Source organism: Parambassis ranga, chromosome 2, assembly GCF_900634625.1.
Source record: "Parambassis ranga chromosome 2, fParRan2.1, whole genome shotgun sequence".
Taxonomy (NCBI): Eukaryota; Metazoa; Chordata; class Actinopteri; family Ambassidae; genus Parambassis; species Parambassis ranga.
The window spans coordinates 30,194,222-30,212,394 of record NC_041023.1 but is presented as its reverse complement, the minus strand read 5'-3'; the positions used below and the strand labels follow the sequence as shown (position 1 = coordinate 30,212,394).

The window sequence follows — 18,173 nt, the reverse complement described above, 5'->3', positions numbered from 1 at the left end:
TATGCAAATATCATGCTTTCTCCTACTGTTCTCTCACTTGTTTAACAAGTTCAGCCTGAATATCTGACAAATGTTAGCAATGTTTTCAGTTCAGCAGTAGCTTGATAAGTCAAGTCATAAGTCAAGCTTTATGGATGAATCTGTGGACCAAAGGAGAAAAGAAAAACAGGTGGTATGAAAAAGCTGTGAGACGTGTGTAATGGGTCTTCACAGCAAATTAAAAGACAAATCTTCATATCAGCTTGAGTACGTGTTTGAGCGGGCACACATACAAAACACATTTCTCGAAAAGCGCTCGCCAGACAAAGACAATCATTTCCACCACAACTATTCAACAAACATCATTCGGCACTTGAACGGCTTGGGTCTCGTCCCAAACTTAAATCAGTCCACTGGGTTGAGTGCTAAGTTAAATTAAAAAGGAGAAAAGCTTAATGGAAGTCTGGCTTTGTATTTCATTACTTGCACTCTCGTCTATTTCTTCCCAACTAAAATGTCCTGATGTCACCCTTCATGCTTGGAGTAAGTGTATACTCATCTTCCATTCTGTCCATTAGGGCCCTAACAGCTAAAGAATCAGTGCAATTAAGAAAGCGTCACTCAGAGCTTTGCAGGTGAGCACTTGTCACTGGGTAAACACTGCAGTCAAATGGCTAAAATGAAAGCAATATCACTTCATTTTCTCTTTTCTTGTTCCCATCCTTCCCTTCTTATTAAGTTATCTGAAAGGCTGCCGAGAGAACAATCTCAACACTTTGTTCCTTTCACGAGGCTTTATTGAAATCGGCTGTTTCCCACTAAATCCCTTGGCTGGTGTCTTGTCACAAAACATATTGACTGACAACCCTTGCTGCTAGCTTGAAGTTAAAGCCCAAAGTGTCCTTGGCCGTGAAAGAAAGGGTTCTGTACACACCCTGTATTGATTGTGTTCCAGAAACTTCAATAACCTTCACGAGTTCTGACAGAGCTTCAGCCACAACTCCTCTCTCGGCACTGAACTCCTGCTAACCAGCGGGGGTTCCCACCTGCAGTGGGATGCATCTAGTCAATCTTTTGAAGGCTATCTTGTTGACGGAGGAAAAGGAAGATACGCTTGTGTGTTCACTGAGACTCTTTTCATTTCTCTGTGTCCTTGCAGTGTCCCCAACATGTTAAATGATATAAGAACACTTATATGTTCACTCACAGCTTGAAATAAAGACCTAAGGGGAATAAGAGACTCTTGTTTCTACCATTATTTAGAGAATAAATGTGTTTTATTTCTATTTCTATGACATATTCAAAACCTTCGAAAAAAGGGTAAGAACTACTGTACAATTTAACTGCACAAAAAAACAAGACCATTTCTACCTCATTTTTGTATACTGCACTGTACTTACTTACATACTTACTATTGGTTGGAATTATTAGTGAACTATCACATTACACCTTTAAGTAATAGCTACAGTGTTTTCCATTTTCTAGTATTAACACAATTGCAGTTGATATCTACACAAGTTAACTCACCTCACGTGTCATATATTACGGTGTGACATCGGGACTTAGACTAACCAAAAACATGCATGACCCCATATCCAGGGACAACATTTTTTTATTTGTTTATAGGTTTTTTTTTTTTTTTTTTTTTTTTTTTACAAAATACTGCCTTATAACACCATTTTTTTCTTAAAATATCATTGATGAGCCACCAAAATATTGAAATCTAAAACGCAATATTTTGGAAACTCTGTATCATTTGTTCCATGAAGACAAATATTGCACAAATACACATTAGCATTTGATCAAGTCTCCAGTGATTCTAATGTACACATAGAGGGGGAGGAGGAGGGAGAGGCATTGCAACACCACGGACATGGTAGACTTCACTGCACTCCAGCAATATGTAAATATGACAGTGCTTCGGAGGGCAGAATAAATGTGACACGTTGATTAAAATGTTGGGCAAGAACAACATAGCAATGTCTGTGCTTCATATCTAATTAAAAGAGCTTATTGTCTTCTGGCTGCTCTCTGGCAGTTTAATTCGCCTCATTTTCACTCTGTTGCTGAGCCGAGAGAAAACAGTGCATATTTTAGCCACTTGTACTGTATATATATTTGACAGAAAAATTATGCAACCATTGCCTTGGTTAATTTATGGCAATTAAAGAAGCAGATTTAGATTAAACTTTAGGCTCTCTACTCAATCAAACAAGCCAGAAGAGCAGGAATGTAATCAGAAACACATGAAAGTAGGGAAGAATATTAGAAGCATATGCTTGAAATGAATAAAAACAAGTTACAAGAAATCCCAAAACCTCCAGAAAGTTACAGTCCTGAGTGTCCCAATCAAAACGGGTCCAACTTCGATGGTCGTATTCTTATCTCTATCCATCTATATTTTCGCATTGCAGTTTTAAAGTTCCTCTTTTGCAGAGAAGAAGCCACTCATTAAAAATGTGATTTGCACTCCGGTCACATGCTCACAGCAGACTATGGACGTTGCAAGCGGTCACACAGCAACAAATCCTTGCAGAATGCGCAAATGGCGAGCTAATTAACAAACTTTCGGGCCTCAAACTGAATGGCAGATAAGGTCAAAAGGTGACAGACGTCAGCAGCAGGAGACACACTGTGCCAAATATACATTAAATAACATCCCCACAGGGCGCTCTTAATTAAGAGAGCACATAGACGTGTATGAACTGTGATCTTTTAAGAAGTATTTTATGCAATTACCTGATTACATATTGTGACTTCCATCTTGGTCATAATCCAAAGGAAATGTGCAGACATGTCAACGTGGCAGCATGACTGCCAAACTGGTTGGTGCTATACTGAATTTTTTGTTGTAAGTGAAAAGAGTATCATAAACATTTATGGAAGAACACAAATACAAGTCACTGACTACTTAGAATAGAATAAAACCTTTTCTGATGGAAAAACTACAGCCATGGATAAGATGCAGAGGTGTGTGCTTAGAAATGTAAATTCAATGATCGTGTAAATAATCAATAGATACACACATATATTCTTAGAGAGCCTCTTGAAAAATAGTGAAGTGGCATTAACACAGTCCTTGCAGCATCAATACTACTGATTACCATCCAGTTTTTTATGCTTTGAATCAATAGTTCCACAGTGAAATAAACAACCAACAAAGGCATCCCGGGAATTTCTGAACAGGGATTAGAACCATTACATGAATCCTGACTTTCAAAAGCTTGTTTACCCACTCCCCATTCTGAACCTAGAGGGCCTCAGTCACACATTGATGAACGGCATTTCGCTGCCAAGGCCTTGTAACTGGGTGCACACTGTGTTTCTGTCAGCTCCTGCATCTGTCTACTGGTATGTCAAGTGGAAAGGTCAACCTGGTCTCTCCACCTTTCAAAGTGGGAAAAAAATAACACCCACCAATGTGTTTCTGTGCACATCAAATAAGTCAACTGCATTAGAACTCACACAACAGGCATCACTTTAAATATTTCATCGGGCCATTTGTGAGATTGTGACTTGTGTTTGTTTAGAACATTTAAAAAGTTAACGAAAAAATATAAAGAAAGACCTGAGACAGTTAAACCAGAGGAGGGCATTCTGTAAACAGTGAGCAAGGAAGCAAGAAGTTGAAGGTCCATGCTGGCTGCCTCTTTCCTTCATCCTGCTCTCCAATGTCTGCTCCCTACACAATATATTAGAATACAACCTAATAAGTCTTGCTGAGCCAAAGCAGTATTCACACTGAAATAGAAACAGTTCCAGACACTACACCTGAGCTAGACTGCAACAGCTATAACTTATAGAGAAAACCTTTTATAGCCTTAACAGCAGTTATAGAAGTATCACTTTTGTGATAGTTGTGTTTTTGTGGTGAAAATTTCAAAAGGAGTTACAGTAGTCCAGCAAAACTAAAGAAAAGCAAACTCAAGGGAGACTTAAAGATCTTAACCAAAGTCTGGCCACTGCTGACTGGGGCTCCTGGCCCTTCGTGGGCCTTAAGGCACAAGATAAGAACTGGCTCAGTATCCAATAAAATTCAACAGAGCCACTGTGGGAGCAGTTGGAATTTAATTTCTCTCATTGCTGATATGTGACTCTCTAAGACAGAGTGGTCTAAACGAAGGGGGTGAAAAGGAGTGTGGGAGTTGTGAGAGAGAAAAAGAGAGAGCCAGATAATGAGATTAAGGAGGAAATTACAAAGAGCAAGAGGGGTATGCACAAGGTATTGGGAAATTGAGAGACTGTAATACAGAGGCAGCAGGAATGATGCTGAAGAAGGAAGGGAAATGGAAATGCAGAGTGTGAGAGAAATAGCAAGAGAGTGAGCAATGGACAAGGGGCCTTCATATTGATACAATCGGTCAGGAAATAATAACACGAGTGACTGAATAAGAAAACCTCATTTCACATAATGAGTATTCTAATCAAGAGATTACATTATCTCACATTACAGAACCAGGGGAGAGTGAAGCCCCTGGCAACTGGTTGTTGGCAGTGGTCGCATGCTGGGGAATGGTTTAATGCCTTCTATAACTGTGCTGGAACAGCAGAGCTATTACAGTACATGCCTATGCACATTCACACCACAAAAACACACACGATATCACCCAAACACTCCTGAATTTATGTGTCCATGCATGCCAACTGGAAAAAATTCAAGTTATTGGTAGCAGACAAGTTCCAGTCCATGAGTCAAAAATAGATGGCTTTAATTTTAACTGGGCAACAGCATGTATTTTTACACCTGTATGATGTGTAAAAACACTAGTAGGTGCGATCAGATACCATGCATTCAGGTTATCGCTCTGAGAAAGTTTCCAATAAATTACTGGCCTAAAAAGATGTCGCAGTCTTATCGGTTTTTACATACTAGGCTGAAAAAATTGAGGAGGCGACTCTTCTCCTTCTTTAATAACATTCAACTCGATTAATGTTAATGTCTCATTATCCCACATGAAATACCTCAGGAAAATGTCATAAATAAACTCCCAGTGAAGGGAAGGTATAAACACACAGAAACCGTTTGAGAGCAACAACTGCCACAGATTTTCCTCAGAGAGTCACCACAGGGTCAGCTCAACAGCTGCTCATCCCCCTCAGCCAATCAAACAGAAGCAGGGATCAAGAACCCAGCATAAATACACGCCAATTAAAGAAGCTAAAATTAATCCAAGCAATCAAGCCTCTCCTGTCTCACCAGCTACTTCTTACTGACAGATTGAATGCCATCCATCAAAACACTGCCAGTTCTCTAGACTCTACTGACTCTACAGACTCTACTGATTAATATACTGTGAGAGGAGATGAATTAAATCAATACCATGAGAAAGGACGATAAATAAATCCATGGTAAACAAGGGATGCCCAGTAAGGGAAAAACAATAACAATGTTGCCATGGTGTTTGTGCTACAATAATGAAGCTGTACTTAAATGGTACATATTACCACCACTAGATGAGAATCATAATACTACAGTATATCATCCTGGCTACAGGATGTGCAGATGTTGCTTTGTCTTACCCAAGCTCCCAACAAAGTTTACAAACATTGAGGTTATTTTGAATCTTATATATATCTTATAAGGTTTAATGCTGAATATAATGGTCATTGAGACTGACAAACTGACCTGTAGCACTGTCTGGATCTTGGCAGAGACATCCGCTTGTTCGTAGAGCTTGATGTCCTCTTCGTGGGCCCCGATCTGCTGCAGGTGGGCCAACACCACATTGTGAGCATGGGCCACTGCCTTGAACTTATCAAACAAAAGCTCCAGTAGTTCCAGCAATAGCCTGCAGAGGGAGCCAGAGGGAGGGAGAACATAAGAAACATGAAGAGTGAGGGAGATTAGGGGGGAAAGAATATCTCAGTTCTTGCAATGGAGAGGCATTGTTCCGAGTGTTTGTAGTGTTTATTGCAACCAGAAGCACATTTTATGTCTACAAATGCAGGTATATAATGTGCACATCTGCAAAGAATAAACCTGCCTTCAGGTAACAAAAAAGTTTAAATGAAAAGGAGAAAAATAATAAACGACAACAGATCATCTATCCCAAAATCATTATTTACATCCCAGATTAGGAATTGCAACTATGTGTATTAATTTGCAGTTTATTATTCAGATGATGCTTCAACAGTTCATCTGCAGTAATAACCTAGCACCTGGACTGTCTATTGAAAAACTACTGAACTGCCAAACATGGGCTCAAATGAACAGCCACTCTCATTAGTTGTAAATGGCTTTGGCTGAAGAAGAGAGCACAGCAAAAACCAAATTGACCTTCCACTTGATCTGAGTGCTACACTGGATTGAAAACTCACAGTTGGCTCATCTGCTCTAATGCTTTCATACAGACGGTGCTATACCTGCTTTCTGCACAAGGACGAAGCTTTCAAAAATAAAGTGGGAACACGGGTTACATTAGCTGAGTCTGAATGAGTTCCAAGTGCTCCCATACTATTGAGGTCCCACTTTATTGGAGTGGAGGTATTACAGTTAATATAAATATAATCACTGTTTGTCTTACTCCAATCTTTCAGTCCTCTATTCTGCCATGTTAATTGGATGAAACAATCTGTTGTAGACTGTTTAAAAGTTAGAATTCCCACATTTCTGTCTCTCAAGCTTACTGTTGCCTTTTCCTGAAGCTGAGCTAACCAAAATAATAGGTTGTAGACCATAAAAAATCTTTAATGATATATGGATATCCATTTGAGCAGATACCTTATTATGCCAAGTTATATCAAATTATATCTGCTGTGAGAAAAGAGCTCAATGTATTGGAAAGTAGCCAAGGTTCCCAGAGAAGGTACGGTACTAAGATAACGTAGAGGCAAGATTGATGTTTCGCTAGGGGGGCATTTTGGTAGGCTGTCTGTCACTACACTCACAGTAGCAACGAGTAAATGTTATAAATGGGAGAAACCGAGGAGCAAATCACTATGAGCTACAACTCTGTGAATGTATGATGTTCATGACATAAAGAGAGGAGCTGTGAGTGAAGGAATCCTTCTCACTCTCATGTATAAACATGAAGGACTGACAAGAAAAAGGATAAATAGGATACATTATACATGACCGCAAACCTTCAGTAAGGGACTTAAGATACATGATCATGCATGTATGTATAAAGGTAGACTTACACTGAAAATTTACAGCTCCGACCTTGTCAACTTTTTTTTTTGTTTTGTTCAGTCTCTAATACACTCTGACTACATGCTGATAGATGGACAGGCCAAGGTGCAGACAGCCCAGTGCTCCTCATTATCTCCCAGTGGAGGCCATCCTAATCCATACTGGCTGTTCTTTGAGACCTCACTTCTCATTTCCCCTCAGGATCGAAGCGGACACACATGACTGTTGAACAGTTGGGGGAATTAGTAAGGAGCACACAAGGACGCACAATCTCTGATTAACAGACCAAGAGAAGAACTGTGTGTATCACTTTGCAGGGACAAAATAGTAACCTAATTAGATTATCATTACATTGGTTGTTATTGGTCATCAGTTGGATGTATGTGTATATTAGTTGCCAAATACATATAACCAATTTACTGGACAGGCAAAAAAAACATACAGAAGAGAGAAGCAATCAATCTTGTGCTCAATATGTGTTTATAATTTTTATGGACTTTAAATATTTTTTGTGTTCTTTGGTCATTCAAGCATTTCCTAATTTACAATCAGCTCTCTCTCTAAGGGATTTTGATTAAATCAATGTTATATAACAAAAACAAAGCTGGTTTTATAATGGAAAATGAAGCAGGGGAATATGGGCTCGAGACTGAATCGATATAAAATACACCAAACTACCCACAGGTCAGTGAGTAGTTCAGGCTAACACAATGCATGGAGTGAAAACCTGCACAGTATGTTTAGATTTATAGAAAGCGGTTGGAAAGACAAATAAAGGTTCCAATGTGGCTGATCACTGAGGACCTGAATGAAACATAAACAAGAGTAGGCCACACTCTGCTGTTTATGTTGCCTGCTAGTCTGCAGTGCTATAACATAGTATGCAATATTCAAGACCATTGTTCCCTACAAGTGGTACATTGGTTGGAGTTTCCATAGCAACAAGCATTGACTTTAAATTGAAGTGAACATACTGAAAACTAGCTGTGTATGCATCCACACACACAAGCACACACACACCTCAGTGTTTAAGTGCTCACACACATATACACATGCAGGCAAACTTAAAACAATCAGTAAGGAGTAGACCTGGGAATGAGCTACACGGTGGCCTGTTACATTGAGGTCAGATAAGATTCAGCAGGCAACAGAAGAAGCAAGGCAGACAAGGCTGGAGAGAACATCCCTGACAGAAAACAAGACGTTCCTTTTAAATGGTTCAGGATCAGTGGACTGAGACCTGTGCTTCTCAAGTCTGCTCACTGTATGTGTATGTCTGCAGACGCTGACGTGACTGCTTTTAAAATGTAGCAGTCCTCTACGGCAGGTGTGAAATTGTTTGTGTGTGTACGGGTGTGTTTAACCATGTCTACGTTTAAAGCAGCAGAGTATCTGTTTTCATGGTCTGAGGCAGGTGTGTCTGCAGTCCTAGCCCTTACTGTGTTTCACACCTGGTTGACTGTCTGACTATGAACCTGGGACTGCATTCAATACATGTTGTCTACTGCCTTTACTGTCAGCTCTAAACAAACTGCATTGCATGCAACATCAAAAATGTTAACTGTTGAATAATCTAAGCTATATTTGTATAACTCTTCTACTGTATTGATAAGAATCTGCAGGGAGGATAGGTACATTTCTTTACCAGCTACTAGAGAGAATGACCAACTTTTACTGAACAGCACTGGGGAATTGAGTCACATGGGAGTAGAAAAGAATATGCAAGCAGGCAGCTGAATAAAAAATACATAGGACAAAATGCTGATGGGAATACAAGTTGCAGCTTTATAAGTGTTATTAAAGGTATCAACGGTGGCTGCATACTACTGTTATCAATGATTATTTTTTTTGGAAATGCTGCAAATGCTACTTGTTATTCCTATCAGGCAAACATTATCATTTTAGAAAAGCTGGCTTTCATCTTTACACATTCACATCTTTCCCTCTTCATTTACTATTTAGAATTAACTTGTGGTTTTTTCACTGATCACTAGCAAACCTGCCTCACCACTCTCATGAAGTTAGAATATTTTTATCTATTTATTTTATCCTAATGCCTTCTTCCGTTACTGTACCTTGGTTGGCTCTCCTGGGCCAGGTTTTCACCCCTCTGGTAAGCATGATCAGCTATCTGAGTGGTGGACCGCTTGACAATCTGTTTCAGCTCAGGTTCCAGTCGTTCCATAATAGCTTTGATGGTCTCTGGGAGTTTCTTCAGCTTGGCCAGAGCCTAAAGAAAATGGAAGATACAGACATTTTACTTGAGGCAAACGAGACACTTAAATAGTGAATGTAAGTGTGTACAGGGGCTTTTACAGATGTGATGCTTGTTGGATGACTGATGAGTTTGCCACATGACAGTGAAAATAGATTACTAACCAAAACACAAACTCTCTATAGGCGACACCCTTGTACACAACTCACTTTCCCTTTTGAACTATCTGTTCCTGGTCAAAGACAAAGCTATTTTAGGTGAAAATTTCATGAAAACAGTTCATTATCATAGCTCAAGTTAAATTGCTGAGGTGAGAAAAAAGGCTGTGCAGTTCCTGAATTTGTCATATTAGAATTTTAAGTGTCTAGGCCTAAGTCTATGCAAATTAGGAGAGGCCAAAAGGCAACAAGACATTCTTAGAATGCATTGCACAGATGCTTATGTCTGTAGACACATAGTTGAGCTGTTAAAATCCAAAATTAACTGTGTGTGTAACATTTGGGAGTGCTCATGACTGTACCCTGATGAGAATGCCCATGAACTCAGCACTGTTTTCCTCTGGATCCACCTCAGGGGGGTCTGCTTGGTTCAGTTCCCGCATATCCTGCTGCAGCTCCCGCACTAAAGAAGACATATACAGTGGGTTATCACACATTGTATAAGATTATGAAATATTTAAAAGCACACAAATCCAATTACCTCGATAAAAAGAAATGGTAAAATGAAATGTCCCAGCACATTTTGTATATAGTAATGCCAATACATTGTGTGTTTTTAGCCATTGTTCTCATTTAATAATGTAAAACGAATGAATTCATAGCTTTAACTATATAAATATATTACATCTTTTTAACCACACATACCTGCACCTGCACCCCCAACCCCACGCACTCACCATCTGACTTAGCCACATTAGCGGCTAAATTGAGAATGGCAGTATCGAGTGATGCTCTAATTTCCATTAGATGGGGCCTCCCAATTCCCCATCAAAGCACGTTACGAGAGTTAATGTTTATGGCAAGTTAATGGACTTTGGGTGTATTTCCTCTTTTCACCCATTCCAACTGTAGTTTGTGTAATAATTATGACAATTACTATCTAGAAATGAGGTGCTCTAATGCTATTAGACAAAATGGCAAGCACAGAACATTGATGGAAGCCGGTTGCTGTGTCGTGACCGCAGTTGTTAACATGTCGGTATATAGGCACTTACTGCCTGGTGGTAGCTAATTACCGGTGTTCTCTTTGCATAATGTGGAGAAAACTGTGGTTTAGCTTTTACTTTTAGACCTACGCAGTGGGGGAAGTGAACAGATATTTAATATGTATTAATGGTAGTTTGTACATTTGTGTGTTTATGTGTTTGAGGTCATGGCAAGCACATGCATGCTAATGAGGTGACAAGATAATGACAAATAGAGCTGGTATGAGCTACATAAAGGCAAGCTAAGCACAATGTTTTTGTTAATTTGTCACACTTGTAAAGTTACAGCATCAACACGCTAAATTGTTTTTGGATGATGAGTGTATGTGAGCATGTTTGCCTGGTATCCACAGAGCTAAAAACAAAACGGTGAGTCGCTAACTTAGAATGCCAAGAGTGGGTGGTGGAAAAAAAGTGGCAGGCTTAATATAAAAACTCAGAAACACCAAGGGAACACCAAGTTATTGCTGGATTAACTTTTTTCATTATCTTCTTGTTTGCGTTCCTCTGCACTCTGCCTGGAAGGAATGTAGTGCTGATTCTACGCCCCTACAACCAAGAGAGAATTCATACATTTCTGAATACAGTTGAAGTCTGCATTATCAGTGTCTCTTAAAGCACTGGTTACCACTTGAGCGTAATAAATACTGCTTCCCTGCTGTGGAGGCAGACACACTGGGTGACGAACGGTAAATAAAGGAGGGCAAAATGTTAGTTATTATGTTAGTGAGGGTGATGTATATGATGACCATAGTTTTATGAAAGAAAGGTTAGGTGTATAACTTTGTGTGCCAATTTATCTGTGTATGTATGCAACAGAGCATGCTTTGTATAAATCCTCTGCAACAACGGTTTCTATGTGCATTTAAGATGTGTACGTATGTGCAGGAAGGGTTGGTACCATAATACCCATAATGACATGCAAATGGATGTAATTCAGAGTGATGCTAATTACTTCATTATCACTAAGAATATCAGCGCAGTGAAAACAAACTGCAAATTGTTGTCCAATAAATGAACACTTGTAGTAGATGTCTTCATTTCTGTACTCCAAATGTGTGCAATTTCTGCTAACCCTTTTTATTCTTAATTACTACCTTTTCCTTATCTGAAGAGAAATCTAAAGAGTATACTGTACCACTGGTGGAACCAGGTGTGCTGAACTGGGATGACTCCAAAAGCTTGCGTGGAGTGGACAGGCTGCTGACATCCAACACAGGCATTGGAGATGTATCTTTGGTCATTGAGCTGTAAAGCAAAGAGATGAACTAAAATAAATGACAAGTAACATACCTGATGCCTCTTTAAAACACAATATTGCAACTGAACTGGAGTAAAATCTCCTTACAAAAAACAACAAAGGACTAGCATGCAGAAATGTGAAGCTGCTCTATCTTAACAAAAGCAATCTACAGTTATAACAAAATGCCTTGTATCTATGGGTGGAATTGGTGCTGCTTTCCAATGAGTCATTTATCAAGCCTTAAGCGGGAGGTGGAAGCAATCCAGGTCCTTTAAGGCGGTATAAACACAGTATGCCTGCTAAGTGAGTTGGGTGTATGGAGGCTGGCTTGTTGTTAGAAGTGATCCAATACAGGAAGGCCAGGAACTGTCACTAGCTGACCCTCAGTAATAAATCATTGTACCTCACCTACCACTGCTGCCATAATTACTGCCCCCCACACACAGACACACACGTGTAAAAGTACAAACAACACTTTCGCTGAATGCCTTCCATGGAACACTACAGCATTAACAGTGTGTTCAAAGACCCACTGCTGCATTATTCGTAACAAGTTATACAGCTACGTCATAAAACTAAGCTTACTGGCTTGTGGTCAATACTCTACTGTTAGTGAAGAATCTGCCCCCAGTAGCCAAATGGAAACAACATTATCAAGACTGTTTACATGCACATTTTGTGTGTCATTCAGGTTCTGATTGTACTCAGGGTATGCTGTTTACATGGAACACAATGTTGATTCAGATCCCAGTACACATGATCAAAACAGTATTCAGGTTTCTGATTATCTGTATATGACTATGCTATATATATATATATATATATATGTATATATATATATATGTATATGACTATAAAACAAAGAAACTGGCCCTTAGGTCACGAATGTACAAGTTAAAATATTTTCCTAGTGACTGCCATACCTACTTCATCATTTAAAGTGTCACTGGTGTCAAACTGTGGATGTTGCTATTCTGTCAGTAACTGGCAACAGACATTGTGTGTCTCTGCTTTAAAATATGGTTTGTTCCCTCAGCACCAAAGAACACAACATGCTTGTCTTCACAGCAGCAGCCTTCATGATTCTAACTGCATACCACCTAATTACGTATGGGTAAATTACTCCTGTATGCCTCTAACAATAAATTATTTGGGATGTTTTCATCTTCTCCTTTGTAGCTTCACAACACAATGTACAAACATAGCAACAAGTTGCACAGGGTGTAATTGTTTTTGTGCGTAATGGTGTTGGTTTCCATTGAGCAAATAATTGGCATGTTGTAGTTACTTGTCAAAGCAATGGAATATAACTTATAATGAAGGCGCATCTATATGGTCTGAACTCTGAAAAGTTTAGAAAAACACACTTTGAAGTATACATTTCTGTTGACTAAATAATAGGCAAGCAATAGAGGCATTCGGCAGCTGGGACCCAAGACAAACAGGCGAAATTGCAGCTTTTTGTCTTTTCATACCTTTTCATACCTTTGTCTCTCTAAATCTTACAGATATTAAATATTATATTAATAATAACACTGCAAAAATGTAGCCATTTAGATTATTTGCAAGGACACATCTGCTGAAGGAAACAGTGAAATATGATGTGATTCCTAATCTTTTCCTTATTGAGCCTTAAGCTGTGACTACTTGTCATACTATTGTGTAAAATACATTAAAAGTGAGGTGTGAGGCCATCTGGTAATATAGGAAATATAATTAACAGCCTCCTACCCCGGAGCACGAACAGCATTTTTGTCCTTGTTCTTGTGTCCCAGGCGACTTGTGGATTTGATGTAGAGGTGTCGGTGCAGCTCATCAATAAGCACCAGGTGGATGTTGAGCTTCTTGCTGTGGAGCTCCAGGCGCAGGTCTCCGAGCCCTTCTACTTGCAGCAAAGGGCCTTCTAAGGACTCCACGGCTGTTACCTGCATAGAATAAGACATAATCAAGCTTAAGTTATCCTTTGGTTCAGCTGTCATGTTTTATAGCCACTTTAGCAAAGGAGACACCACATTCTACACAGTTTAAATTTGGCTTTTTGCCTTAGTCACCACGGGCCAACGAATGATAAAGATATCTGGCACAATGCACTAATTGCGTGACCACTCTACATAAAATCTCTGTAGTAATAAAACACACACAATAAAAGCAATTTCTTGGTGCCACTACAAATCTCCATCTATGGCACAAACAAATACAGGCCAATTATCAACAGAAAATTTCACCAGCAAATCAAATCAGCTTACTGGCTTGTGGCCAATACTCTACTGTTAGTGAAGAATCTGCCCCCAGTAGCCAAATGGAAACAACATTATCAAGACTGTTTACATGCGCATTTTGTGTGTCATTCAGGTTCTGATTGTACTCAGGGTATGCTGTTTACATGGAACACAATGTTGATTCAGATCCCAGTACACATGATCAAAACAGTATTCAGGTTTCTGATTATCTGTATATGACTATGCCACACGTTTCCCAGATTACAGCCACTTTGTCTGAATAAATGTATTTATTTATTTAAGAAAATAAATAATTTGATCCTATAAATTTGTGATATGCAACATATCAATATACTGTATTTATTATCTCATGCTCCTGAATTATGCTGTTTATTTATCACCCATTCCTCCTTCCTATAAACCTCCTTCCTCAGGAGCATTAGCAAGGGTTGTGGCATGTTTGCAATTAATAATCCTTCATGCAATTAAATAAAATGCGCCTATCTGCATGTGTGTATTTATGTGCATTATTTTGGGCACTAATGGATGCATGATAGGACTGCGACAAATCTGCCTGGCCAGGGCAGGCCAGAAGGGAGTGAATAGCAGGGGAAGGGGGAATATTATGCTGGGCAAGGGGCATGGGTCAAGTGTGTGTTGATGCAAATGAGAGCCACATTAGTAAGAAGATGAGATAATCAGCCTTCTTTGGCTTAATATAATAACTCGGCATGCCGTGTGTGTTCCCTGTGTGTGCACATCTCAGATGTGTCTGTGTATGATTATACGACTGTAAATCATTTATGTTTATATGAATGTGTGAATATGTGTGTGTCTGTGTGAGAGTGTGAGTGGTGGTGGTGGGGGGTATCTCATTACCAGTGGGCTGGGATGACAGAGGAAGGCTGGTTAACATCATTAGGGGGCCAGGCCTGTCAGCATAATGAGGGATATGAAGCCTCTAGTGAATTTAGTAAGGAGCCTGAGTGATGGAGTATGGGACACAGAGATGATGAGAAAGACAGGAGGAGAGGAGAGGAGGGGAGGGGAGGGGAGGAGAGGAGAGGAGAGGAGAGGAGAGGAGAGGAGAGGAGAGGAGAGGAGAGGAGAGGAGAGGAGAGGAGAGGAGAGGAGAGGAGAGGAGAGGAGAGGAGAGGAGAGGAGAGGAGAGGAGAGGAGAGGAGAGGCAGCTTATCACTTGGTTCTAAGCTCCAAGTGAGATATCACTTGGGCACACCTGGATGTTGTGACATACAGGTATACGTATAAGACAGAAGAGGACTGGATTGGACTACAATAACCAAAGACAGTCTTGTTTTTAACCAACCCCACGGGGTCTAAGGCTGCTATTCAATAGCAGACCGAGAGCATAGTCTGAATCCTAATTGTCAACACGTCTTCCTCCAAGGCTTATATAAACACACACAATTTAAGGGAGGGTAGGCTTAAGAGACAGAAAGTTGAAACGCTGTGAAGTTTATCTACTTCTGCTACAGTCAGGGTATGAGAAGCACAAAATAAAACATCTTGTTACAAACAATGGGTCCTGAGAGAATAACAAAACAGCATAAACACAGAAAGCCACAGATGGTGTAAGTTTATACATTTTTAAATGAAAATGATATTGTTGACAGTTTCTGTGATTGTTGGTAATATTTATTGTGGGCAGTTTCAAGTACATCTAAAGATTTTTGTTTAGTATTACCACAAGCAGAATAAAATACAAATGTAGTTTAAATTGTGATTTCTGAAGAACAAAAATGGCACCATTCTGACCAACTGGAGCAAGACAAAGCGTCAAACTGGATTTGAACTTTTCACAACCTTTAACAAAAATGTTGTCCTGACTGAGCACAGGTTGAATGAAGAATTTTCCATGCTCCTCTGGGTGCATCGGCACCATTCCCTTTTGCCACCTCCTAAGATAACCCCATTCTAAGAAAACGAATTATTACTAAAGTTTGGAGGAAGATGGGTGGGGATGTCAGAGGAAGGGAGAGAGGAATAGGAAAGGAATGAGACAGAAGGATCACAGAGCCTGCTCGTTTAGTCCCCAATGACTTCCTTCAGCTCCCCTGCTGAGGTACCGCAAAACACACATCAAAAGAACAAGAGCACACGCATACACACACACCTGCACAGCCCTGACTGCTCTTAGATGATGTGAGTCGCACCCGCTGGACTGTTCAAGGCGAGAAAGGTTTTTTAAAGCGATGAGAGGCGTCAGGAAATCAATCTTTAGCAGCAACACTTCATAAACACTGCTGTTGATATGTGTGTACTGTGCACTCCACAGGTCTCAAAGGCAACCTATCAGTACTCCCTGATATGTCAATGGGTTTTCCAATAACTTCAACAGAAGACAAAACCTATTTTTTATCTCTCGCTTTTGTTACCCTACCACCAAACAAAACAGTACATATTTAAAAAGGCCAAATTTATCAGCACCATTTATCTTTAATCTCTTCTAACCTAAAAGACAGCACTGCTCCAAAATACTCAGGACATGAAATCTTGAACTGCATCCTCAGCCATCACTCTACTCACCAACATATCTGTGGCATGAAGGTAGTGCTTGCTTGCCATATAGGCCTCCAGCCGCTGAGGCACCTGCTTGATGCTTTCAATTTCATCCAGAAGCTGGAGGACGTGTTTGTGTTCAATGCCTTCAATCCACAGCTTCCTCAGCTCGTCCCTTTTACAGTGGAGCAGCATCTTACAAGACAGGAGGTTTTCCTTCACCTGCAAGATACGTGAACATATGTGGACATGTCCAGTGACCCAAACAGTTAACCCTCCATCCATGCCTCCATCAATTTAGATGCAAACAAAGATGAAGTACAGGTAAATGGAGGAAAGGAAATAAGCAACCAGTGCATGTACGAATTTATAATGTGTCTTATTTATTAATTTATAAGTAGACTATATATTATATTATGGCATAAAAATCATTGTTTTTTTTAATAATACACATTTTAAAAACTTTTATACTCTGCAAGCACACTAGCACAGGTGTTTTTATGGGAAAAATTAGCTAATACAATAGCACACAGTGTTAAATAGGTCTTTTTGATTAAATAAAATATCTATTTGAAGTACCTCAAGAAAGGATTTAGACTTAAATTCTGTTTGCCTATTTGGTTGCAGGCAGTTTTTATATAGACCATGCCCGTAAACTGTTACATTGTCATTGTTTGCTGGGACATTTAATTATAACTCAATCCTTGTTCAAGACAGCATTAAGCAGCTATTTGAAGACAGGACTATGTCCAGAAGTCTTTTTCTTCTTGGGTGAACAGGATTTGTGTTAATTAATCCTGTCTTTGAGCCTTGAAGAATAAAAAAAAGACTAAAACTGGATACTTTAATGAATCAAGAGACAAAACAACAAAAGAAAAGGTTGCTAACTACAGAGACTAGCATCTAATTTCAAGTAAGGGTTTTTACATTGTTTCTCATTAATGTAGTCCGATACATGTCTCTCTACCTGTTTGATCTTGTTGCGGGAGCTGGTGATGCGCTCTGTGATGCTCTGGTAGGTCCTGATGGCAGTTGTAAGTTCAGCATAATGCTGAACAATCAGCTGATCCAAATCCCTATCACATGTCTCAAAGGCCTCCTCCAGACGACCCTTCTCTGTCTCTCTGTCCTGCACATCATCACTGCTGGACAGAGTCCTGCATCAAGGAACAGAGAAGGAAGAGTAAACCAGCATTGTTTACTCTCTAGAGAAGAAGGCTGAAATTACAGGCTAAATTTGAACTAATAAAGGCAAGGTTAAAGAATAACAACCATGCCATTAAGAGTGCTATTTATAACTATTTAAACACAATTATACTTTTTTTATTAGTCATGAGACACTCATGTGTCATTTATTTTAAACAACTTTTTCTATCTATTGATGAAGATTATCAGTCATCCAGGTCATATTCATAGAGACGATTGAAGCAGGGCATCTGGACTGCTCATCCAAGCAGCGAAACGCCACAAGTCCAGATACCTTGCTTCAATCGTCTCTACTATTTCTACCCTAGTATTGACAAAGAGAAACACTGCAGTAACAAAGCACAGCTGTCAAAACTGTCATTCACAAAAGTCACTGTGAAGTCATGGTGATTGCACTGTGTATATGTATGTATGCAAGTATGCTTGCTTCAGATTCAGATGTATTGTTTTGAGAA

General features: G+C 39.6%; 1 protein-coding gene across 2 annotated transcripts in view; it reads right to left on the bottom strand.

Moving 5' to 3' along the window:
- The window catches only part of exoc4 (exocyst complex component 4), a 92,120-nt gene that overhangs the window by 73,542 nt on the left and 405 nt on the right, over window positions 1-18,173 (bottom strand). For both annotated transcript variants that reach the window (XM_028433677.1, XM_028433686.1), the window contains exons 2-8: window positions 17,480-17,669; window positions 16,540-16,734; window positions 13,505-13,698; window positions 11,669-11,778; window positions 9,847-9,947; window positions 9,187-9,341; window positions 5,606-5,768 (exon numbers count right to left, since the gene is read on the bottom strand). In XM_028433677.1, the coding sequence (XP_028289478.1) occupies window positions 5,606-5,768; window positions 9,187-9,341; window positions 9,847-9,947; window positions 11,669-11,778; window positions 13,505-13,698; window positions 16,540-16,734; window positions 17,480-17,669 (1,108 nt within the window). The remainder of the gene's footprint in view (window positions 1-5,605; window positions 5,769-9,186; window positions 9,342-9,846; window positions 9,948-11,668; window positions 11,779-13,504; window positions 13,699-16,539; window positions 16,735-17,479; window positions 17,670-18,173) is intronic.